Source organism: Meriones unguiculatus, chromosome 8 (genome assembly GCF_030254825.1).
Source record: "Meriones unguiculatus strain TT.TT164.6M chromosome 8, Bangor_MerUng_6.1, whole genome shotgun sequence".
NCBI lineage: Eukaryota > Metazoa > Chordata > Mammalia > Rodentia > Muridae > Meriones > Meriones unguiculatus.
Window position 1 is genome coordinate 45,864,709 of NC_083356.1, and position 24,541 is coordinate 45,889,249.

At 41.1% G+C, this 24,541-nt stretch overlaps 1 protein-coding gene across 2 annotated transcripts; it reads right to left on the bottom strand.

The window, feature by feature from the left end:
- Positions 1-11,287: 11,287 nt before the first annotated feature.
- Ccn3 (cellular communication network factor 3) lies at positions 11,288-18,720 on the bottom strand. 2 transcript variants are annotated; one of them, XM_021657939.2, is made up of 5 exons: positions 18,510-18,720; positions 18,099-18,381; positions 16,828-17,079; positions 15,653-15,867; positions 11,288-12,795 (listed from the first exon to the last, which is right to left on the bottom strand). In XM_021657939.2, the coding sequence occupies exons 1-5, from the start codon at positions 18,582-18,584 to the stop codon at positions 12,499-12,501; spliced, it is 1,122 nt and encodes a 373-aa protein (XP_021513614.1). In that variant the 5' UTR covers positions 18,585-18,720; the 3' UTR covers positions 11,288-12,498. The 2 variants fall into 2 exon arrangements, with proteins under 2 accessions (XP_021513614.1, XP_021513615.1); XM_021657940.2 differs by having other exon boundaries at positions 18,156-18,381; positions 18,510-18,719.
- Between the last annotated feature and the right edge of the window lie 5,821 nt (positions 18,721-24,541).

Here is a 24,541-nt window from a genome sequence, read left to right on the forward strand (position 1 = left end):
ACCAAACTCAATCAGTAGTCTAGTGAAACAGTGAAGCAGCAGGCGCAGCAACAGTGGAATATTCAGGAAATGCGGCTAGACTCTGCCCAAAACACACAAGTCCGCCGAAGTGGCAGAACTCCGCCAAAGCAGCCTGAGAGTTTCTCTGGATCATTTCATAAGAGACATTCCTCATTTAAACCACTGCTTCTCACCTCACAGCCCCGTGAGCACATGTCCAACTCATAACGCAAAAATGTATTTAGACTGACATCAAAACTCTCCATGTCTTTAACAGTCTCAGTAGTGTCCAAAAGTTCCAACGTTTTCCACATTTTTCCAAAAATCCCAACATGGTACAAACTATCTCTGGCTATAAAATATCCTCCAAGAATTTCTGCCACCCACTAAGGCTGTCGATGCTCTAGACCCGTGTCAGCCCTAACAGTGTGGTATGGCCATCTGGCTGCCCTAGAGAGAGGTTATTATGGGTAGGTACACAGAGCTTTCTTACTTTTCTCTTTTAGAAATGAATATTCTTTTGTTTAATTCTTTGTTTCCTGTGACATGATGTGAAAACATTTTTCAGTCCATTGAGCTTTTACCACTAGATAAACTTAGTCTTTAACCACTATGTTAATTCGAGGCTCTCAGCAATGACACTGTGGACATTTTGGGGACAGATAATTCCTTTCTCTGATGAGATATTAAGAATCAGATCTGGCTACCCACTAATATCATAACAGCTCTTTTACGTTGTTGTGATTAAAATTGTCTCCAGACAGAGCCAAATGACAGTGTGGGAGCAAAATCACCTCTGCTTGAGAATTATGAAGTACCAAACCCCTAACTGTGTCATCTTTGGAGTGTCCTCAAATAGTACTAAGTTTTAGGTGCCAATGAAAGAAAGGGTAGATATTTTACTATCTAAATTGCAAATAGCATCAGTTTTCCCCCTTTCCAAGACTAATGGGGTCAGGAATTAGAATCAGGGGTGAGGCCATAGCTCAGTTGGTAAAATGCTTGCCCCATAAACATGATGACCTGGACTTGATCCCCAACACCCATGTGAAAATGCCAGCTGTTGCTGTAAGCCCCTAGAGTGGGGAAGCTGAGTCATGAGGATCTCTGAGGCTTGATGGTGTAGCCAAATCGATAAGCTCAAGGTCCAGTGAAAGACCTTATCTCAAGCATTAAGTTGGAGAGTAATAGAAGACAATAATTGATATTAGTCTCTGGCTTCCACTTACACACACACACATATACAACATAAATTAGAAAAAAATACTGATAAAATTAGAGGGTCCTCATCTGCATGGAGTACTTGTACCCTCTTAGATAGTGAACCATGGTTCAGGGTGGCCACTGAGCATGCCCAAACTTTCCTGTCTTTAAGTATCTCCAGTGAGTCAGGTTGGCTCTGTGAGCGTGGAGCAGATGGAAGTGATTATGGCATGGCATCTAGAAAAAGCCTACATCTGACATTTGTCTTCTAGAAAACCATCAACCTGTCCATTAGCCCTGCAGACTGCCTAGATTTTGAGTCTCTTCTGAAAGACTGAGAAATTCCATTTTTCCCACTGGACAGGAGGGGCTGGCTGAGGTCATTATGACGATTCATAAGCAGCATGTTGGACTGTAACTCCCAGCGGAGTTTGACATACTGATTTTATGCATGCCACGTGAAAGATTGAACAGTTGTAGTTCTGCTTCGTAAATTACTCCTTGAAGTCTTTAAACAAGATAGCTCTGCCACCAACATAGCTGACACATCCTAATTAATCTTTGTGGAAAGAGCCTGACATGTTGCAATGAGCTCATCCAAATAGCATCGGTTCTCCTCTGATACTGAGGATAAATTGGAACAAGGCATGATTTATAGGAAATAAAATATCACTCCCATTTCTTCATTTTTCTTGCATAGGTCAATCATCTACAAAATGGGTTATGACTTATAGATTTTGTAGAATTGTGCTGTAGACATTAAATGTTTCCAACATGTGATGATGGATTGATGTTCAGTGAATGGTGATCAAGTTTTCTAAGTTCTATAATGGGCACCGAGGAGCTTTCTAGAAAAGGGCAACTGCCACAAAAACCAAAAAGATGCCTTTCTATTCCTTTGGGAACGTAAGATAATTGCAGGTTTAAATCATTTGTGGGAAAATGACTGATGGTTCAAATGAACTTATAAATGAGTTCTTACACATTTACAGATTGTATGAATCATACAGTTTTCAAGTGAAGAAATGGCAAATATCCAATAAATGTGTCAAAAAATGTTCTACAGATTTAGCTATCAGGGAAATGAAAATCAAAACTACATTGTGATTTTATCTTACCCCAACCAGTCTAGCTACCCCCGAGTAAAAGGAGTGACAAATATTGAGAAGGAGGTAGGAGAAAGAGACTCCTTTAAATAACTGACAAGCCTACGGATTAGTATACTATGGAAATCACCATGGAAGTTCCTCAAAAATTAAAAACAAAGATTTTTTTTTAAAGAGCAGATCAGATGTTCTTTAATATCAATTGCCTTTTCTTCTTGGCAGGGAGCTGGTGGGCCAAAGGTTGCCCTGAAGGTCCTCATTCAGAAGAGGTGAATGCTATGGCACCTCAGGGCCATTGTAGGCTTGTGGAGTTTGGTTTGGAGATACTGGTGCTCCTATGGACATACTTCTTCAGCAACCGCTCCTGCTCCAGCTGGACCTGCACATACCGTAAAAACAAAAATTCTATACAATTAAGCTGCAGTGTTTCTGGATATGCAGTCAAAAGAACCAAAGTCACCTTACTATAGTGATAACTCTATATCCATATCTATTGTATCTATTCATGATATTCAGATTAATGATCAGCTTAGGTCCCATCAGAAGAGGAATGAAGAAAATATGATACATTGTGCACTTTCACACACACACACACATGATAGAATTTTATTCAGTCATTAATAATGAAGGTTTAGCAAAAGAACACAGGGACACATATATCTGTAATTTTACCACACTAGGGAGGCTGAGGCAGAAGGATCACAAGTTTGAGGCTAACCAGTGCTACATGCTAAGACTGTTTTAAAAACCAAACCAAAGAAACACAAATTCAGGAAAGATGAAATCGTGTCTTTTTCAAAGAAATGGGTGGATATGGATATTATCACATTAAATGATATAAGCCAGGCTCACAGAGAAGGGTATGACAGATTGTTTTCCACAAGTGGAGTCCAGCAGAGAGGAAAAGACATGAAAGTAAAATAGAACCATTAGGAATGTGGAAAAAAGGAAAATGGGGAAAGGGTATAAGAAAAAGTAGTGGGGTGGGTATGAGCATACAAATTTCATACATTTGTGGAAATGACACAATAAATCCCTTTATTTTTTAACGTTCAAAATTTTAAAGGGCATAAAATAGTACTTTGCTTTACTTTTGTCCTAACTTGGAGCAATCTACTGAATTAAGGATCCTACTTTATTCTAAAGTTCAATTCTTTTGTCAAAGAATCTGTGCCTAAAAATGCAATGCAAGAATTTATCTGTAATGGCAAGAAAGAGTGACAAGAGGCACAGTGTAAGATCTTAGATAATCCCAAAATTTGGTTGAATGAAAGCAATCAATAGTAAAACAAGCCTTCTTGTGTAAACATTGTAGATTAATTTTTTAGAAATGCCTTTGAGGCTTTACTAAATGGAGTAATTATTCTTAATGCACTGAATAAGAATCATTAACTAATTAATAACTTGAGTTTTCAAAAGTGGTTAGGCCATAATGACCCATTTCCAAAACTGACTTCACTAGTTTGATGCATCTGTCTATAAATCTTTGTATATATGATCCACCTCAATATATCTCCTTTGGGCACCCTGACAAAGCAAGTGGCCCTATAAAAATAACAAGTCAAATTTGTCAAATGAGTCAGATATAGTGACATTTTACAGCTCCTCCTGCCATTTCTGGGGATGTCATATGTACAGTTTTAATGAATACTCTCACTACTGATTTCATCACAGGCATTTATTCTGTGCTTTAAGAAACCAGAATACATCTTTTCTTTTCTTTTCTTTTTCAGTACTGGGTTTCTCTATGTACCCTTGGCTGACCTAGAACTCACTCCATAGATTAGACTGGCCTCGAACTCATAGAAATCCTACTGCCCCTGCCTCCCAAGTGCTGAGATTAAAGGAGTGCACCACTACTGTTTGGCTACAAGAATGCATCGTAAAGCCAATGTGGTTGTTTTTCAGTTGAGAAATCAAAAGAGTGTTACAACAGGAGAGTAATCCAGAAAAGGATATAGCAAAAAAGACAGAGGGGAGGTGCTTCTAGCTCTTGTGAGCTGGCAGTCAGTCAGGTACAAAGGGTTTGAGTCTAAAGCTGGGCGCTCTGGGTCTGAAGCCTTACAAGTCTTATCTATAAATGGGACAATAATACTTATTATGGTAGGCGTAGTGAGATAAAGCCGGGATACATGGTTACTTACAAGTCTATTACATTTATCTATCTCAGTTGGGGTCACAGAGGTGCTGAATTGAACATCCTCATTTGTGGACACAGAAGCACGAACAACAGGCAACCTTGACATGTTTGGTTTTCTGACACTGAGTACATTGTTTCCTAATACATGGCTTTGTTTCTGTTGGGCTGTGTTGGGGTTGGTGAAAATCTTGATAGAGGGTGTTTTGTGGTTGGTCTTGAATGATAGCCATAAAGCCATGTCAGAGGAAGGAGGGCACTCTAGGTGGGAAACATGGCAACACGGGTGATGTGAGCATGGTAAGACTGGAGCCCTCTTGGCCAAGGGGAAAGGAGAAACAGGTTGGGCCTCTGCATGTACCATTGAACATGGCTTTGGAATGATAACTTTCCCTTAATGAATGAAGGAAATCATCTGAAGCTCCCTTTTCTGTGCACTTCTGGAATCTTTGATGTATGTATTTGGGAGGTAGGAGAGGAGTGTAGCCTTTTCAGGTAGATGACCAGTGTCACATCAGAAACTGTCATCACAGGGAGCTTCGTGTGAGAAGCTGGTTCACATATGAATGGGTGAGGGGCAGAATTTAGTCTTGGGAATCAAGGATGAAGCAAATATTTATATAACTGTATGAACTTCATGAGGATAATGTTGACTTCTCCCTTCATCCTAGCAGTTCTTGGTCCTAGAGTTTTCACCAAAAGTCAACTCTCTTCCTTGCCTAAGGGTCATGTGTTCTCTCCATTGCCACTGGTAGAAATTACAATTTATGTGAATTTTAAAAGGATAATAAAACATGCTTCACAAACTTTCACCTGAACTCTACATTTTTTATGTGATATTTTCAGATGACAGAGGTTGCTCATCATATTCTGGTGTATGGTGTATTATTCTGGAAAAGGTAGAAAGGTACCATGTAAAACAGTGTAAAGAAAAACCATGCACGGCACTTGAAATCTCAGATTGGAGTCCAGTGAAAGACAAAAACGGAAGTAATAACAAATAGGGAGCTGCGGTAATAATTATTACAAGAAATAGTTAAACACAAAGAAGGGACTATGGCTAGTGAAGCTGCACAGTGGGTAAGAATACTTGTCCATCATGATAACCTGATTTTGACAAATATGGTGGAAAGTGAGAACCAAGTTCTGTAGGTTATTATTTGTGTGCGTGTGTGTGTGTGTGTGTGTGTGTGTGTGTGTAAATAGTTTTTAAACCTTTTTTTTAAAAAGGAAGAGGTTGTGGTTAGTTTAGCTGGGTGAAAAAGTGTAGTGGTACTAAAATTGTCTTATGTAACCTGAACATAACGTATTTTCATGAAACAACATAGAATCTGAAAGATTTTTGCAATCTCTATCCTCTTTTCTGTATGCTGTGCTATACAAACAACAGAGAAGAGTTTCACTGTTGAACTTTCAGATGAACTAGAACTACCTCCTCTGTAAGACCTACTATGACAATACCCTTCAAGGCCCTAGCAGTTGGTTTTGTTTCATTAGGACAAATCTGGATCAGTCTGGAACACAGTGATCTGTATTTAATCAAAGTTAAGAACTTTATAATTTCTTTCAAGCTTTTGAAATCCTACAAGCAGAACTTGCTTCATAGGTTTTGCTAATAAAATGTAAGTCCTGGTAACATCTTCTTCCTGGATTATACAATATTTATTTCTAAGCTCCTTTCAGTGTAAATAAGAAGCTGATATAAAGCTCTGCCATTAGAATGGAGCTGCACATTGTATGTACAGTTTCTTAGGCTGACATTCAGACCTAAGGAGAAAGACATCCTTTAGGAAGAGTGGTCCAACATTGTCATCCTTACCCTTTACACCTCCTGATTATCCCTTGAACAGCTGGCTTAATGTAACAGTAATTTACAGTCCCCAGCTGGAAGGCTGCAAAGAATTCTTCATTATCCATAGTTCAGCAAATGCCAGGAGTGTTGTTGAAGTGGTAATTGAATTTTGTGAACCCTCTGTGGTCCAGCCAGCATAGCATTGCATGCAAGAATCATGTGACGTGCTGAAGATGAATACATGTCTAATAATAAAGTATCCTCAGGCAAAGCTCAATAACACCCAGCCAAAAAGAACATAATGATTTGATGATTTGACTTCTGATATTGAGCGTTTTGGAATGGGATCCATTCAGAAGCATGACAATGTGTACCTACAAGGAGGTTATACAGAGCGAAATCTAATGCTTCCCAGAAATCTTTATCAAAAATTTAATTGAAATTTTCATCAAGTAGAGCTGTGCATAAGACAAATTATCCCCTTGTCTAATCAAAGCTATCCTTGCCTAACTCTTTAATTGAATCCTTGTGTGGGAAAAGAAAATTCCTGAAATAAATTTTGATGAGAGTTTTCAATGAAATGTGCCTTATCACAACTCTAGCGACCAAGTGCTTTAAAACTTTCACACTCACAGAATGACCTCACACTCAATGCTTTGCAATGCTGTTTCTAAAAGAGAACATTTATGGTTTGGGAAAATAGCTCAGAAAATCAGCACTGTTGGAATTGTTTTGGTTGCTGAAAATATACTTGGCCTCAATGACTGTGGCCCTCTTGAAAGGAAACAGCTTTGGCTCTGAGCTTAGGCAGACCCCGGGTTTGAATCCTCCCCCTCTCGTGGCATGCACTCTGTCCTTAATAGGTCATTCGGCTTTTTGTGTCTTTTTCTCTTTCCTTGCAGAACTGAGCTCTATGGAGTCGGGGAGAAAGTGGGAAGACTGCTTGCTACATAAGCATGAGGACCTGAGTTTGGACCCCAAGGACCAGTGTTGAAAGCAGAGTTTGGCAGTGTACCCTTTAATCTTAGTGCTGGAAGGTAGAAGATAGGAAGATATTTGGATTTGATGGGGAGCCAGTTTAACCAAATCAATGAGCTCCGAGTTCAGTGAAAGACCAGTTTCCCACAAATAGGTTGAAGATCAACTTAAAAAGACACCACACACACATTTGGATACACGTGAATACACACACACACCCCACAAACACGCACACAGAGAAACATACACACATACATATGGCTCAATAATCTACATATACATTAAGTATATAGAATAAAGGACTGTGCCTATTACACTAACAGTTGTCATTTACAAGTCTGCTACATGACAGGCACAATCAACTGCTTTGAGCACATACTGTCTTAATTCTGTAAGTTAGTATGTAAAGTGACTGACTTATCCTACTTTTGCTAAGACCGGCCTTGAGTTTATAATGGAAAATCTTAAATCTTCAGGATCCTTGTCAATTGAGGACAAAGTAGACCAGTTCTTCACTCATCAGAACATAGTCTCACTCTACAGGTGTAGAGACTGAGACTCAGGCATGAACTGCCTAATATGTCAGAACTTGGAAAAAGTAAGTCTGGTCTTCAAAGCCAGGCTCAGCTAAGTCCCATGGCAGTGCTGTTTGGGTGCCCAAACTTGGCTCAGTCAGTGTTAGCTCCCTTACAATGTTACAAGAACATTTTGAACTTTACAAAACTTCATACATCAGCTCACATTTTTCTAACCTTTAATTATAATTTCAGGAATGCATTTGTGAGGGGGTGTTTGTATGTGTTGGAGAGTAAGAAATAGTGATAATAAGAACAAAAGTCTAAGAGTCTGGCATTTATTTCAAAGAATGTCCTGTGATCTGTCAATGCAGAAACCATTCATTATTTACTCATTCAGTCAACAGGTATACAAGGATGTATGTTGTGTGTGAGACACTTGGGGAGATACAAAGATGGGGAATACACTCAATGTGTCTGTAATAAAGAATATGAAGAATCAGTTATAAAAGTACTAGAACTCTGATAATAGTGACAAGTCCTAAAACCAACGCCCTGCAAAGACATTGCCCAGTTGACCTTTTGTGAGAAGCTTGAACTACATGAAGCTACATGGGCCTACCTTCACGCTTCTAGTTCTCTCTCTCCCATCTCCCCTTCCTTCCTCTCTCCTCTCCTTTTTTCTCCATTTGCATTAAGTTGCTGTTCTTGACTGGAGGGTTCATTCTCTTTTCCTTTGTTATTTAAGAGGAAATGTCAGCTCTTCAGGTACAATTGTAGTCACTGGATACCTTTACAGGGTAGTTTTATGTCAAGTTGAAAGAAGCTAAAGTCATCTGTGAGCAGGGAACCTCACTTGGGAAAATGCCTCTCTAAGATTGGGCTACATGCAAGCCTGTAGGACAGTTCTTAATTAGTGACTGGAAGGGAGGGCAGCCCATTGTGGGTGGTAACACCCCTGGGGTGGTGGTTCTGGGTTCTATATGTGAGCAGACTAGAAGAGCATGTGGTGCAAGCTGGTAAATATTACCCCTTCATGGCTTCTGCGTCAGCTCTTGCCTCCAGGTTCCTGCCCTGCTTGAGATTCTGTCCTGATTTCCTCCAACGATGAACTATGATGTAGATGTGTAAGCCAAATAAACCATTTCATTGTCAACTTGCTCTTTGGTCATGGTGTTTCATCACAGCAATAGAAATTCTAAGATGCTACCTCAAGCTATATTAACCACTGGCTTGATTATAGAATGTATGCATTTATTTATGTTCTATATTCCACAGGATTTATGAGTATTTATCTTCTATCTTCATTGTTTCTTGCTTTAGCTTTTCCAAACAATGTAAATATCAGAAAGAAGGGTAGCCTGTTTAATTTATTTCTTGTTTTGTCTTTAGCTGTGTTCTGAGGATTTAAAACAATGCTAGACACATAGATGTAAACTAAGCATTCACTAGATGAGGAAAATGAATTAATTAGCAATTGTTTTTGATTCTCAAAGGTGCAGCTAATTCTACATGAAGCAGTTGTCATAGGATGGACTAAAGAGACATCTTGATTCACCCTTATTTTTTTTTCTAGGTACAATAGCATATCCTTTCTTTAAAAAAAATGTTGACAGTCATAAAAAATGTAAACATTAACTTTTTAAACCTTCAAAATATCACACTGCACATTTTTTCCTAGATATCCTTTGATAAATGTTCATAGATATTATCTTAAGACAAGGTCTTGCTACAGCACTGGCTGGCCTAGAACTTGTGATCTTCCTCCCTCAGTTTCAACTGAAATTATAAGCATGCATCACCACACCGGGTTCTTACATATCTTCAAACAATAATAAATTCCTCTTTTTATAGTTCTATATTTTGTGTGTGTGTATCCTTTATCTTATTTTCCCACTCTAACTTTAAAGATTGCTTTGTTTTTTCCTAAAAATTTACACATTATGATTTCTCTAGCTAAATCTGTGTTTTTGGAACTCATTATGAAAAAACATGGCTTTAAACAGCTCCAAAGACAGAGAATCCTGCTGTGGACTCATTCAATAGCATTAACAATTACAAATGAGAAGATTTTTGGTTTAAATTCAAGATACACTAATTCTTTTAACCGTGTGTGTGTGTGTGTGTGTGTGTGTGTGTGTGTGTGTGTGTGTAGGTTTGCATGTCCCTGTGTTCATATATGGAGGCCGGAAGTCAATGTTGAGTGTCTTCCTCTTTTCTTTTCCACCTTATGTTTTGAGACAGGGTCCCTCACAAAACCTGAATCTTGGTGTTCCAGCTTGACTGGCTGGCCAGTGAATCCCAGGGATCATTCTCTCCCCACCCTTCTCCACCAGAGCTGGGAACACAGGTGTGCTGGGCCACACCCAGCTTTTCCATGAGGGCTTGGGATCCAAACTCAGATGCCCACACTTGTGTAGTAAGCTCTTTGCTCACTCTGAGGCTTCCTGGTTCTTTCTTTTAACTTCCTGGTTTTTAAAAAATGTTTTCCATGAGCAGCCAGAGGAGATGAGGGGTACTGACTTGATATTATTATTCAGATTAAATGATGCAATGAAAGCAAGGTGCTTAGTCCAATGTAAGTATGCAATAAATGTTGGATGGCCTTGATAATCTTCTGTGAATCAACTCCTAGAAGTCCAATTTGCTTCCCAGCTTATCTGGAAGGCAAATATAAACTAGCTGTAAAAATGGATGTGAAGGAGGCTATAGTCTGAGGAAATGTAGTTAGAAAAAAAATCCTTTTTAAAAAAAATAATGGAAGACTGTGGGTTCATAATGCACCAGCCAGAAACTTCGAACTATAAACGCTCATATTAACTGTGGCTTGGCTTTTATATCACCCAGGTGGCAGTCCTGGTCATGTCCTGCTCTGCATCATCACTGGGATTAAGGCTCCTTTCAGTCACTGACAGACTGAGTCCAGAATGTCTTATGGAAATCATAATCAAGGCCTTCATATGGAACAGTAGTATTTGTATAGGACACACACGCCCTCCTCTATGCCTTAGCATCTTACTCATAATAGCCAAAATAACAGCATAACATTTATGCTATGCAAATGGTTGTTACCTATGTAACCACTCTAGGCCAACTACAGGGTACAAATTAGCTACAAAGTAACATTTGTTCTCCCTAATCTCTTCAGTCCAAGGTTAGTTGGTTGGTTGCATCCCTTGGTACAGCGGTTCCGGTCCGTACATGGATAGGTAATGGCATGTTTTTCCCGGCAGATGGCAAGGGTAAACTGACAAAGAGGATACAAATGATTTCACTTGGGTAATGGGAATGGCAGCTGGGCTATCCTTTGATAAAAGACACAGAGAAGTGAATATTGACCCTAAGAGAGCAGATTCAGATATCAGTGTATGAGTATGTCTAGGATGCTTCTGGAAACATGGTTGGGGCTGAAGATGATGGTCTGAGGAAATGGCACAGAGAGTATTTGAGACCTTGATGGTAGAGATCACTGAACATAGTTAAAGCTGTCTTTCCCCCTTCTGATAAAAAGCTATGAGTACATCACAAAATACCCACTTTGCTTTTCAGTCGATGCTACTGACTGAGGGAGGTCCCATTTAATTCATGGATTTTTATTTTAAGTGAACAACATTAAACTCATAACACAAAACTAATACCAGAGTCACACACTCATAGCATCATTTTTTTTAAAGTTTCGTCTGACAACTAGAGAAATTAAAGAGAATATTTTACAAGATGTATAATTTATATTCCATAAATACTTTAAGGGGAAAAGTGAAGCACGTGTGGTGATGTACCAGTTGCATTTGGCAGCACATTTTCTGATCTTTATCTATCAAACACATGTAGTACACATGTATATCTTGTGTTTTCATAACCATAACCAAAGGATTATTTTGAGCAGCTCTTCAATAACTCTAAACTTTCATAAAATTTGTGGATTCTGCTCTTCCTTCTCAAAACTGCACCAAAAGCACATTTGAAAGTCATCAGAGATTGTAATTAGGTGGCCTGGTCCTCAGTGTACTGTTTGACTACGAGAGAATCCCTGCTGAATTATGAAGAAGTGAGCCTCGGCAGACCCCAGGACACAAACCGTGGGTAGAGAGGCCCCGTCATCTCTGCACTGGAAGGTTTTGGTTCGGCTTCTTTCGACTGGAAAGGAGTCAGTTTATCTACAGTGGAGAAAGTTCGTGATCCCAGTCCACTTAATTAAAGACATTCCACTGCTGTAGCCGCAGCACATTTCCTAGTATACCACTAAATAAAAAAAACCAGACTCTGAACTTCCATGTTCAAGAGCTGTATGTTTTCTTTGACCTTAGACTTGGAAGTGCAGAGCTGACCTACCCAAAACGGGAGCTCAGTAGAGGTCCCTCAGTATATAGTGATATATATATGTACATGTTCAATGTGATCTTAGATTTCCCTGTGTCATTCATTTCTGTGACACTTATTGGGATATAACTAGTGCACAGAAAATGAGCGTAGCATGACCCACTCTACAAACTAAATCATCGATCTGACTTAAATTTATGCAGATTTGCACTTTCAATAAACAGCACAGGAAAGCAAGTCCTCCCTAAGCTATATCCTGAGCTTACCTTGATTCCAAGTTTACATTTGGAACACCTTTCCTTAAAAAATAGAAAACAAATATAAATGATGTCATATGATCACAGAAACATACATGGACACTGTTTCATTATTTTCTTATAGTCAGGTGATGGCCAGCCAAGTGACAGTAAGGGTTTGCCTCCATCCATGTGCTTTTCTGGACACCTGTTACATTTCTCCTCTGCTCGTCTTCAGCTCCAGCTCCTGAAGAAAGGCTTCATTGTTCTGGGGGCAGTTAGAGTGACAGGTACAGGTTCCAATGACCATCACTGGTTTCTTGATGGTTTGCCCTGGGGAACACTGAAATTCCACCTGGATGGTTTTGGTGTTGTGTGGGGTACAGCACCGGCCATCGCTGCAGACCCCACAGAATCTGGGCTTGTAGGTGTGCAGGCTAGTGCAGTTCTTGAACTGTAGGTGGATGGCTTTCAGGGACTTCTTTGTGCGGAGACACTTTTTACCTTTCTAAGGAAAAAAAAAAAGAGAGAGAGAGAGAGTGTTGACTGGAAATCCTGCAGTTCTTCTGAAAGACCACTTAAGCAGTTGCCCACCCAGTATCCTTTGATCTTGCTTCTTTTTAAATGAAGCAGCAATTTTACTTGGACAATGTTGTAAGCTCAAATCAGTAGCTTCCCCAGGGTACCTGGGAATTGGTGATAAAATGTCCAGCGACAACATCAGTCTAGTCATTCTGGGTAATCCCCCCCTGCCTTTTGGACATTTCTTACTGGCCTCTTACATTCATTTTCTTTTCTGCCTAGAATTTGAATATAATGCCAAGTGAAAAGAATCCCCTTTTGTCTTTGAATCTATGAACAGGAAGAAGAAAGCATCTCCCATTTAAAGACATTGCTTTTATTCAGCAAAATGCATTCTTTGGTGTTACTGAGAAAAGGACCAAAAAATGGCATTAGTAAAGCCTATTAATGTTTTGAGGACTTTTAAGGCATTAATTTACTTAATTTAGACAGCATTAATTCACATAATTATGTATATTATGCACAACTGACCCAATTTTATTTAAAAAAAAAATGGAGTCTTAAAGGACTGAAGTGATCAGAAAATATCAAATATTGGAATTTGTCTGATGTAAAGCCAATTCCTTTTAATACATTATGACCTTGGAAATTCTAGAACCATAAAATTTAAGACTCTTCCCATGAAACTGAATTGAGTGGAAAGTTTATTCAATATCCCACTAGTTCAGATAATAAAGAAACTGACTCAATTTCATTAAATAAACAAACAACTAACTTTTATTTTGTACTCGACTACAAATTTGCCAGAATTCTCCACTGCACACTTTCCGGGGGTGGGGGTGGGGGGAGTCTCATGGTATGTAGGGTGATGATTAGGAATCCTTTTATGTCCATGGTTCTCAAACTACCACACACATGAACACACCCTCAGGGCTTTGTTAGAACCTACTCTTGGTCTTTACAGGCAGGGTTCTGGTCTTAGCAGTTGCTGCTGTTTCTGGTATCTACACAAGAAGAGCCTCAGCCATAGACTTTAGAAATCTCAGAAACAAAGAACCTAGTCCTATATTCCAAAGACATTTCCAGGACCTGTATAAAGTACGTACACCATGTAAAGATCTTAAGCATAGTACTTCCCAGTATAAAGTAAAATGTTAAAGCAAACATCATTCATGTGAAGGAACAATACAAAAGACCAAATTCTAGAAGACTTATAGAAAAAAGCCTTATTTAATAAAGAAGTAACTATGTTCATGAAAATTTTGAAAGGCCTGTTTTTCCTTCTTTGTAGTTAATATTTAGAATATGGTTTTTTCAATAGCTGTTAAAAAGCAGAGGTAGCAACATTGCTGTGAATTGCGTATCCTTGCAGGCAAGTGTGTGACTGCTTATGTGGGTGAATGTTCATTGCGAAGCTACCCGTTTCCCAAAGTGTCAGAAGACGCATTTCTAGGGTACAGTTTTGGAGAAAAGGTATTTCTAGTTCTTTCTGAATTTACAGAAGGAACATAGAGTTGGGGTAAATCTCTGAAATCATATAGCTGAACAACCTCATAACCGGTGAGATCACGAGGGACTCTTCTCTTAGCAGCAAGGAACATTTCCTGGCTAACATCAAGAAAGTATTTAATCTATGTCCAACAGTTTGTAAGTTTGTAAGCTCATTTTGTTTAATCCTTATGACAACCTCAAGATAAATGTTTTCTTTTCTTTTGTTTGTTTGTTTGTTTGTTTCTTTTTTCTTCCTCTCTCTCTCTTCTTTTTGAGTCAGAGTCTTTCTATATAGCTCTGCCTTTCCTGGAGCTCTCTATGTCGACCAGGCTGGATTCAAACTGAAAGAGCTCCATCTGCCTCTGCCTCCCAAGCACTGGGATTAAAGGTATGTGCAAATATGTCCAGCACGAGATATGTTCAATGGTCCACTCAATGGGGAAAGAATTTAAAATAAATTGCCCAAGATCACACCTAGGTCCTGTTGAAAGGATTTAAAGCCAGGTTGAACTGGTTCTAGTGTTGTCCCCTTAAAGATTATATGATACTGCTTCAGAGTAGAGATACACAGAGCTTGGATTTCTAAAGGTTGTTTTATCTTGGCCTCAGGTTGATAGAAGGCTCTATGTAATGGTTAAATCTGATCCAGTTCTGCAACAAGACCTGTTATGTCATCAGGAACCAATTAAGGCTCCTGATCTGCACACTTTATACCTAGAATCAACATATCATGTTGACATCATTCCAACGACAACAAAAAAGGTGGTGGGGTGTTTCATTTGGCTCATGTTGCCTTACTCTGGCAAATGTGCTATTTCTACCAGGCTTTTCAAAATATTGTTATGTTGATCATTTCCAAACACACGTTCAATGCATTTACTGACTGTTTTTTTTATTATGTACACAGTATGTTCTGGGAATCATAGTAGGATCTTTGGACTGCAAGGTGAATAATAAAGCAGGCAGCCTCTATCCCGGTTCTGCTTATAGCTTGTACCAGATTTCTTAAAAAAAAAAACAAACCAAAAAACAAAAAAACAAGTAACCTTACTAAAGCCAGCTCTACCTCACAATCAGAGAGCATTTTTTTTTTCTCCAAGTATGGGATGTGCTGTATTAGCCCTTCCTCATTTGTTTGTTGAACAGCTGTGGGGCATTTACATATAATAAAAAGAAAGACAGAAAGGACTGATTTTGATTCCGGGTGCTCCACACCCTTCCTTTGTCTAGGTTAATGCCTGGATAGAGCAAATGTTTTTCAGTCAGCCAGTGTGGCCGTGCCTTTCTGGAGGCCAGGCTTCAAGGAGGCGAGGCCACTGCTGTAGAGTGACAGGCCTCCTCTGGACTCCTACCTTGTCTGTTGGTTGCTTGGACTCTTGTTCACAAGGCCGAACCATGCAGAGACGAGTTTGCTTCAGCATCTCACACTGGCGGTTCCTGTTGGTGACCCTGGAGGACAAGCCCATTCCGCAGCTTTTGGAGCACGCACTCCACTCCGTGGTCTGCTCAATACAGTTGATGCTGGCGTCAGAGACTTCGACCCCTACAGTGGCTTCTGGCCTGTAGGCTGTCGAAGACATAAATACAGTTATTTGAGTAAAATGTAGGCATCAGTAAGTGTCCCTCAGACAACATTAGATGGTGAATTTTAATTTTGTAGCTGATATAGACCAGTTTAGAACTAGGTTTATTTGTAAACCCCTAGTGGGTAGGCATGATGTAGGACTGCAAGAAACTTTTATTCACTTGACCATGAGACACTTAGAACAACTTGTTATAAGAAACTTAAATTATATGAACATAGGATCATAAGCTGAATATTCTCATCGTGTAGTTTGGCACATAAAAAGGTCATGATAAACAATTTAATTTTTGTGTATACGTTTGTATGTGTCTGTGCATGCATGGCCATGTGTTTGCAGGTGTACATGCCTGTGTATGCACATGTGTTTGGAGGCCATAGGTCTACCTTAAATGCTGTTTCTCAGGAGCTCGTTCACTGAAATCTGGGGTTCATTGACTAGGTTAGTCTGGTTGGCCAGTGACCTCAGGCGACCTGCAGTTCATTGCCTCCTCAGCATTAGGATTACAGGCAAGGTGTATTTTTTAAGGGTGTTGGGGATCTAACTAAGCTCCTCACATCTACACTTTGCAATCACTTTGCTAACAGAGCTATTTCTCCAATGCTACATTTTAATTCTGATGAGTAAGTAGAGCTAGCCAAATCAAAAATCCAGAAAAGAAAAAGATTTTTTTTAAACTAAGAGTCAATCAGGAGAGAGCAAGAGAGAGTCAAAGAGTACCCATCCCATAAGGCAAACACTAAACACAAGTGACCGGCTCAGTGGGGCCCATCTAAAAGAGAAGCTGTGTACACAATTTCAGCAATCTAGCTCAGAAAGAAATCAACGGTGCATGTGATCTCAGTGGCAACCCAGAATTCACAATGGAACAGCCATCCCAGAGTCACACTTGCTTTGTGACTGCATTGACCCCCACTCTCTAGCATGTCTGCAGAGTTTCTCACCTGGAAGGGCCAGGCCTCCCAATGTCCCCTGCTCATTTGGGCCACAGGTCCACTTTTCGCAGCACTCTCCAGGCACAGCAACTTTTCTTGGAGTTGGGCAGTCAGGACCTGGCAGCAGCACATCCAGCTGGCAGCGGGGCACACAGCCAATCTGCCCATCTCTGCAGGTGCAGTGGTACTGACAGTTTGGTTCAAACTTCTCTCCGCTGCGGTAAATGACCCCATCGAACACGCAGTTGTCTCCCTCGAGAACTAGAACATCCAGGAAGAAGGGAAGGCAGAGGGAAGAGGAGAGAGAAAAATGAAAGCACAATTCAACTGGAAAGCTGTGTACTGTCGGTAGGACATGGTCAGAAGTTGTTCCTTTTCTAGTTCAGATGACTGGCTTCTTACAGGTCTCAAGGAGAGGGAGGTGTAAATACTGAAGAATTTGAACACTGTCAATACATATATTTTGGTTAATTGATGGCTTTTAACACAGCTCCACTTCCTTTTGAAATCACCTACTCTGAAACGATTTCATTTCTAAGACAACAAAGACAAGAACAAATGAGGAGGTCACACTTTGAAGACCCTATCTCCAAAGATAAGATCATTTCCCAAGAACCGTCTTAGAGTCTTCTACTACAGTAGTTTAGAATTTAAAACCAAATAGCTTTCAGACTGGGAAGGACATTAAGCTTTCTTGGCATTGATGTGCAGTAAGACATCACTAGCTTAGAGAAAAAAGAAAGAAAGAAAAGGCTTACTTTAAACTTCTCAGGGAACTGGGGGATGCCCCTGATTATAGCAGTGTACCTCGTGGGAAATTGATCTCCCATTGATTAATTTCCATGAGCCAGGATTGGCTAGTTGCCTGCATTTTATTTTACTGCAGCCCAGACAGGAGTGACATAGTCCTCCCAAGAGAAGGAATTGCTTTGGCTCAAGTAGGACAATTACAGGTGTGAAAACAAATGTGTTGGGCTGCTGTCGGGGAACCGGGAACCGTAGGCGTGTGAGTAAACCCATACTCCCATCACCCCAACCGTTCCCCTGAAAATCCAAATAAAGTGATCTCGTTGGCCCTTAACTCTGCTGTCATCCCTTGTCTCTTCTCTAGGCGGCAAGCCATGTACCTGCACTGAGCTCATCTCCTCTCAGCCTGATGTCCGATACACAGTAATCCTTCCACGTAGGTCACTTATGGTACTGTACTATTGCTACAAATGTGTTTTGCTTGGTTCTCGAGGAAAGGGGGAAAGAGAGCAAACAGAGGAAAACAGTTTCACCTAGCTGCCCGAGGAGAGGTGAGGCCAAGGAAGGGACAGCAAGAGGGACAGGATTACCCATGCATATGCCAGTCTGGTTGCTGGGGTCTGCACTGCGGTCACAGTAGAGGCCGCTGCTCTGGTCGCAGGGCTTCAGCTCGGAGCAGCTCTCCCCGCGCTGGCGGGCGCACACCAGACAGCAGGAGCAGCCGTCCAGCACCGAGCGCACCCCAGGGGCGCAAGTCGGAGGTGTAGTGGGGCACTGGAGCGGGCACGGGGACTGACAGCGCTGGGCTGCAGAAACCTAGGAAGAGCGGCGGGACAAGAAAAGGGACCCTGGTTATCAGGGACAAACTAAGGCAGAGTGAGCCCGGGACGGATCAGGGTCAAGCCAGGAGACCATCCCGGGCATCCTAAGCGTGCGCCACTTACTTGACTTAAGAGATAGAAGAGCAGGAAGCCTTGGCAGAGGCATCGCCTTCGCAGGAAGAAGCTCATGTTCTGCATGCTCTGTATGCTAAGGCTGTCACGGGCTGGAGATGGGGACTGCCCCTTCACCCAGGTCTGGCTGAGTGGCGAGCGCCACCCGTGCAGGTTTTATAGCGCGCTCCAGGGACGCACAAACTGGTTGGCTGCGTTGGGAGGAGGGGGTGGGTGGGTGGGGAAATCAGCTGGGTGGGGAAGTGGAAGCAGCTCCGCGGTTGCCATGGTGATGGGCCCCAAGGCTGCTCTCCTTAGGGCGTGGCGCCCGGCCTGAGTGTGCCTGTGTGTGGCGATTGGCTTTTCCCTGAGCACCGGGAGGGGCTGGGTGGAGCCGGGAGGCCAAGACCCCAAGCCAGCTACAGCTCGTGGGAAGGAAACGCCCTCTTCCTCGGTGTGTTTGCTTCACCTTCCCCTCGGAGGAAGACCTTGCTACTCCCCAGCACCCTCCGCCCTCACTGCTCCAAACAGGGCTACAAACACCGAGCTCTGAACCGGGACGCCTGAAGTTTGGGGCCATATGCGCAGGGCAGGGATTGGCCAGAGGCCCAGAGGTTTAGTCATAAGGGAAGCACATGCAAGTTTGTCACCGTTTATTAGGGCACTCTCTGAAATGTGTTAAGGACACACACACACACACACACACACACACACACTGATAAATGAAATAACAAAACACTTCGTCAAGAGTGGGGGGATGCTATTGGCTAAATTCTTCTGATTGTAATCATTTTAAAATTCGCGAAGTCTTAAGACCCAACTTCTACATGCCCAGTGGAAATAAAAGTAAAACAATGAAATACAAATAAAAGGAGGAGGGGAAAACTTTCCGTGGCAGAGAAGTCTCGAAACACCTGCCATATGGCACCAACTGTAAAACTGCTAACAGGCTATGGTCCTGTGAAAGCCTCCTGGGTTGCACTCACTGCCCCCGGTGAACTGAAAAGGAGAGAGGAAAGTTCTTGTTTGACTTGACTGAAGAGCACCTCTCCAACCTGTCATTCATTTGCAAAAGGAAAAGGTGATCAGCAGCTGTATGTTTGCTCTCTCTTGTGAGAAAGAGAGAGCTGGTTTTATTCTTGCAAAGGTGACCCCATGTGACAGATTTAAAGCAGGTTTTTCCCTCCCTGTATTTCTGTATTCTCAGCAAGAAAAACTATACTCAGCCTCCTTGGGGATAGCTACTTCGGAAAGACACTTCGTAAGCAAAACTATACAGGCCTGTGATATAACTCTAGACTTTACAAGACACAAATTGCCTCTACATTGCTGACCTTCAGCAGGAGGGAAACCAATGGTAAAGTGTATAGTGAACCTCGGTTGTCTCTCCAGTGCTCCAAGAAGGCAAAGTCACTTCCACCTCCTTTGTGTTTTATTTGTTTGTTTGTTTGTTTGTTACAGCTTGGAACTTCCCTGACACACTGCCACAACTGATTTTTTTTTGGGGGGAGACAGCAAACTGTGGCCGAGAAACACGCAAAGTTTACACAGAGATGGGGTTGTTCATTTGCACATCTGATTGGGGGTGCTCATGTGCTTGTCAGGTTAATGTTTTTCATTCGCCACCTGTCTTGGTCATACCTCCCTTCTGGCTGTACAGCGGAGACAATTAGAGTGCGCGTTTTTTTCTAAGTTAAAGATTCTAAGTTAAAGATTTTTTTCTAAGTTAAAGATGGCCTGACACTTGACCATCTTCGTGGTGTTTCTTGGTGTGGTGAATTCTAATGTATGATGAATGGTAAGCTAGCTTTGGGGAAACCAAGTAGGAGCAGCGCTGAGGTCCGGTAAACTCTGGGAGAGGGTGAGGAGAGCAAGGAAAGTGTAACACCTTGAAGGCAAGAAGTGGCAGATTCACTGCTGCTCGGACTCTTGCTGGTGAATGCAAGAAACTAAAGGAGGGTTTTAACAGAAGGCTGCTGCGATGTTTCCATAGTAACTGGTTGGGAATAGTGCAACTTGGTCTCAGAGCTTTGAAGACTGTCAAGACCAAGGCTCTTGAATGATTCTCACAGCTTCTCTGTGTTATGACAACATAAGCCTGTTTCTTCCCTATAAAGCAGTACTTCTCAACCTTAATGCTGCAGCCCTTTAGTACCATTCCTCATGTTGTGGTGACCCCCATTCATAAAATTCTTTTGTTGCTACTTCATAACTCTAATTTTGCTGCTGCTATGAATCGTAATGTAAATATCTGATATGAGGGTATCTGATATGTGACCCCCAAGGGGTTGTGACCCACAGGTTGAGAACTGCTGCTCTAAAGGGAAGGATTTTAGAGCAAAATCTCTGATTTTTTATGGCCACATCACTATGGAAGGAACATCTCTTTTCATTAGACTCCTTTGAGAGAAATTGAGGAAAGGGAACCCAGAGATTATTCTGGGCTCATCTGAGGAAACAAGAAGGTGAGGTGCGATGATTCGCTAACACACATGCTGGAAGAGAAAGCATATCAGGTTCTTGAGAAAGCGGGACCATTCTTTAGGAAGAGAAAGAACTTGGCAAACAAACACAGCACCTCTATTTTATGATCTGTTAAGATGGTGGGGAGGAGTAAAGACTGTCAAGTCAAAACAACTATGTACTGCAGACAAGACTATCTGGCAGTACCCATGTCACATCAGGCTTTTTGTTGTCCTTGGAGCCAGCCTGCATGGCTTGGTGTCTTATATCATTTTATAATTAAGGTTCCGTGAGACTTACACCCACCAGAATGGCTGAGATAAAAAACTCAAGTGATAACACATGATGGAGAGGATGTGGAGAAAAGGGAACCCTCCTCCATTGCTGGTGGGAATGTAAACTGTTACAACCACTTTGGAAGTCAATCTGGTACTTTCTCAGACAATTAGGAGTAGTGCTACCTCAAGATCCAGCTATACCATGCCTAGGCATATATCTAAAATATGCTCAAGTATACAACAAGAACATTTGTTCAACCATGTTTGTAGCAGATCTATTCATAATAGTCAGAAGCTGGAAACAACCCAGATGTCCCTCAAAGGAGGAATGGATACAGAAATTGTGGTACATTTACACAATGGAATACTACTCAGCTATTAAAAACAAGGAAATCATGAAATTTGCAGGCAAATGGTGGGAACTAGAAAAGATCATCTTGAGTGAGGTAACCCAGAAGCAGATATAAGTGGATATTAGCCATATAATATAGGATAAACACACTAAAATCCATACTTCTAAAGAAGCTAAACAATAAGGAAGACCCTAGGAAAGATGTTCAATCCTCATTCAAAAGGACAAATGTGATAGACATTGGAAGCAAGAGAAGACAGAGAACAGGACAGAAGCTGACCACAGAGGGCCTCTGAAAGATGCTGCTGATTGAGGTATTGAAGCAGAGGCTGAGACTCATAGCCAAACTTTGGTCAGAGGGCATGGAATTTTATGAAAGAAGGGGGAAGATAGATCTGGAGGGGACAGGAGCTCCAAAAGGAGACCAACAGAGCCAACAAAACAAAACAAAACAAAACACAACACACAAACAACTCAAAAAACAAAAAACAAAACTGAGTCATGGGAGCCCTGCAGAGACTGATACCCCAACCAAGGACCATGCATGGAGAGGACCTAAAACCCTGGCTCAGATATAGCCCATAGACTGAGTCTCCAAGTAGGTTCCCTCCTAAGGGGAGCAGGGGCTGTCTCTGGCATGAACTCAGTGGCAGGCTCTCTGATCACCTCCCCCTTGCAGGGTGCAGCCTTGCCAGGCCATAGAGGCAGACAATGCAACCAGTCCTGATGAGACCTGATAGGCTAGGGTCAAATAGAAGGGGAGGAGGACTTCTTCTATCAGTGGACTAGAGGAGGGACATAGGGGGAAAAGAGGGAGGAAGGATGGGACTGGAAGGAGATGAGGTAGGGGACTTCAACAGGGATACAAATTGAATACATTGTAATAAATGATAAAAAAAACAACAAGCAAACAGAAAAGTTTTCGTGAGAGTTGAGGTCTCTAGGGAGTTCTCATTGGAAATATTTGCTGAGTTGCTGGCCTAAGCAACCAACCAAAGCAGTATGGAGTCAGAAAGCTGCAATGCTGTTTATTCCCTACCCCCTTCATCTCTTCCTCTTCTCACTTTCCCTCCTTCCATATTTGACACAAGAGGCTCTTGTGTGCATTTTCTGCATCTAATGCAACATCATGACTTATTAGTCAATTCTCCTACCCTGAATGCACTTGGAGAACTTTCCTTATGTTTTTGCATCTGAGATGTTGCTGCTTTTTCTTTCTCACGACTATGAAAAGTTTCAGAGACCATTGGAGCCTACTTCTAGAGTAGACAACTATACCAAGAGTCCCCGTGTTTACAAATGGAACATGTTAACATCTTCAAGACTCAGTGCCCTCTCTTCTTAGCCTTGTGTTCTCTGTAAATCGACATACTCATTCTTTAATCTAGCCCTGTGTGCTTAGCTACCCTCATGGCTCCTCCTTCATAACTGTCATACTCTTTCTGAATTACCTTTACATGTCTCTCTTCTGGGGCCTCAGGGAGATGGTAGCACGCAGAGTAACTCCCATCTCATGTGAAGCAGACCAGTTGCCTTTGATGTCAGGTTTTATGGACTCAATCAAGCCCTTATGCCTTTCAGACAGACCCCTTGATTCCTTGTTTTCCCAGGAACATTCCAGGAAATCTAAAAAATGGAAAAAAAAACCCATTCAACTTATAATGTTTATGGTTTGAAAGATGTTTCATCTGGTACAAACATGACTTGGGTTCAGATATCCAGCACCCATATAAAAACTAGGAGTTGGGGTGTGCTTATGTAAACTCCTGTACCATGGAGATCGAAACAGACCGATCCCAGGAACTCACTGACCAGCCAGATTGGCCTGCTCAGTGAACTCCAGGCTGAGTGAGAGACCCTGTTTCTAAAACAAAAACAACAAGGTGAAAAATGATAGAAGAAAATACCTAATTTTGACGTCTACATGCATATTCATGCGTGGACACACACACATCCCTTACATTTAATCTTCCCTTCTTTAACAGTATTTAACACTGGAAAAAAATTAAGACCAAATTTAATGAATTTCTTAAAGAAAAAAATTGTCCAGAGATTGAGAAAAGATTATTCAAGTGAAAGTTGCTGGAAGTATGAAAAATAAGTTAAATTTTCTTGTTAGCTAAGGACTTCCTTTTATGGAAATGGTGCCAAATTTAGGTATTCAAATCATGTTTTTAATGTTTTCTTCATTGCAGAGGAACTCTGTATGTATTATATCCAGGCCACATTCACAACTCTTGGTTGCCAGAACTCTCCTTCTTTTGGACAGCTGGCTGTCCAAGTGGCTTTGGGCTACTTGGCAGAATCAAGCCAGTCCTACTTCCAAGACTTGAACTTTTGAGACTAGGGATTGGCACTACACCCATCTATGGACTGCACATCAGGTTATCTGATAGTCTTGTCTACAGTGCTTCCTGTGGATGGGAAACTCAACTCATAAATATTGGGGACAAAATGTTTAATAAAAAAGCAAGGCAAAATGTTTAACAAAAAAGCAAGGCATAGTTAACAAAAGGTAAAGTCCCAATTAACATACTATTATCTTAAAAGAAAAGAAGATAAAAATTACATTCTGTGTAATCTTTATGTAAACTCTTATTTATATTTGGAGCAGGAAAATACTTAACATAATCTCTCCCACTCAGTCTTTTGAATTTTCAGCTGTGAATACTAGAATATGTGTGACCACAGAACTTTGCTGAAGTTGACAATGTGAATGTTCATATTGTCCAGTCACTCATGGATAGCTGTTTTATATCTCACGAGATGAATTGAAGATGAATAAAATGTTTTGTTTCAAGGGTTTTATAATTTAGTAGAAAAATGAAGTAAAAATAAGTACTGTGAGGCAGCATGTGAAAATTCCTATAAATAAACACAAGTACAGTACCATAGCAGTATAGAGAAGAAAGAAATACACTGCACTGTTGTAAGAATTGAGAATGGTGGAG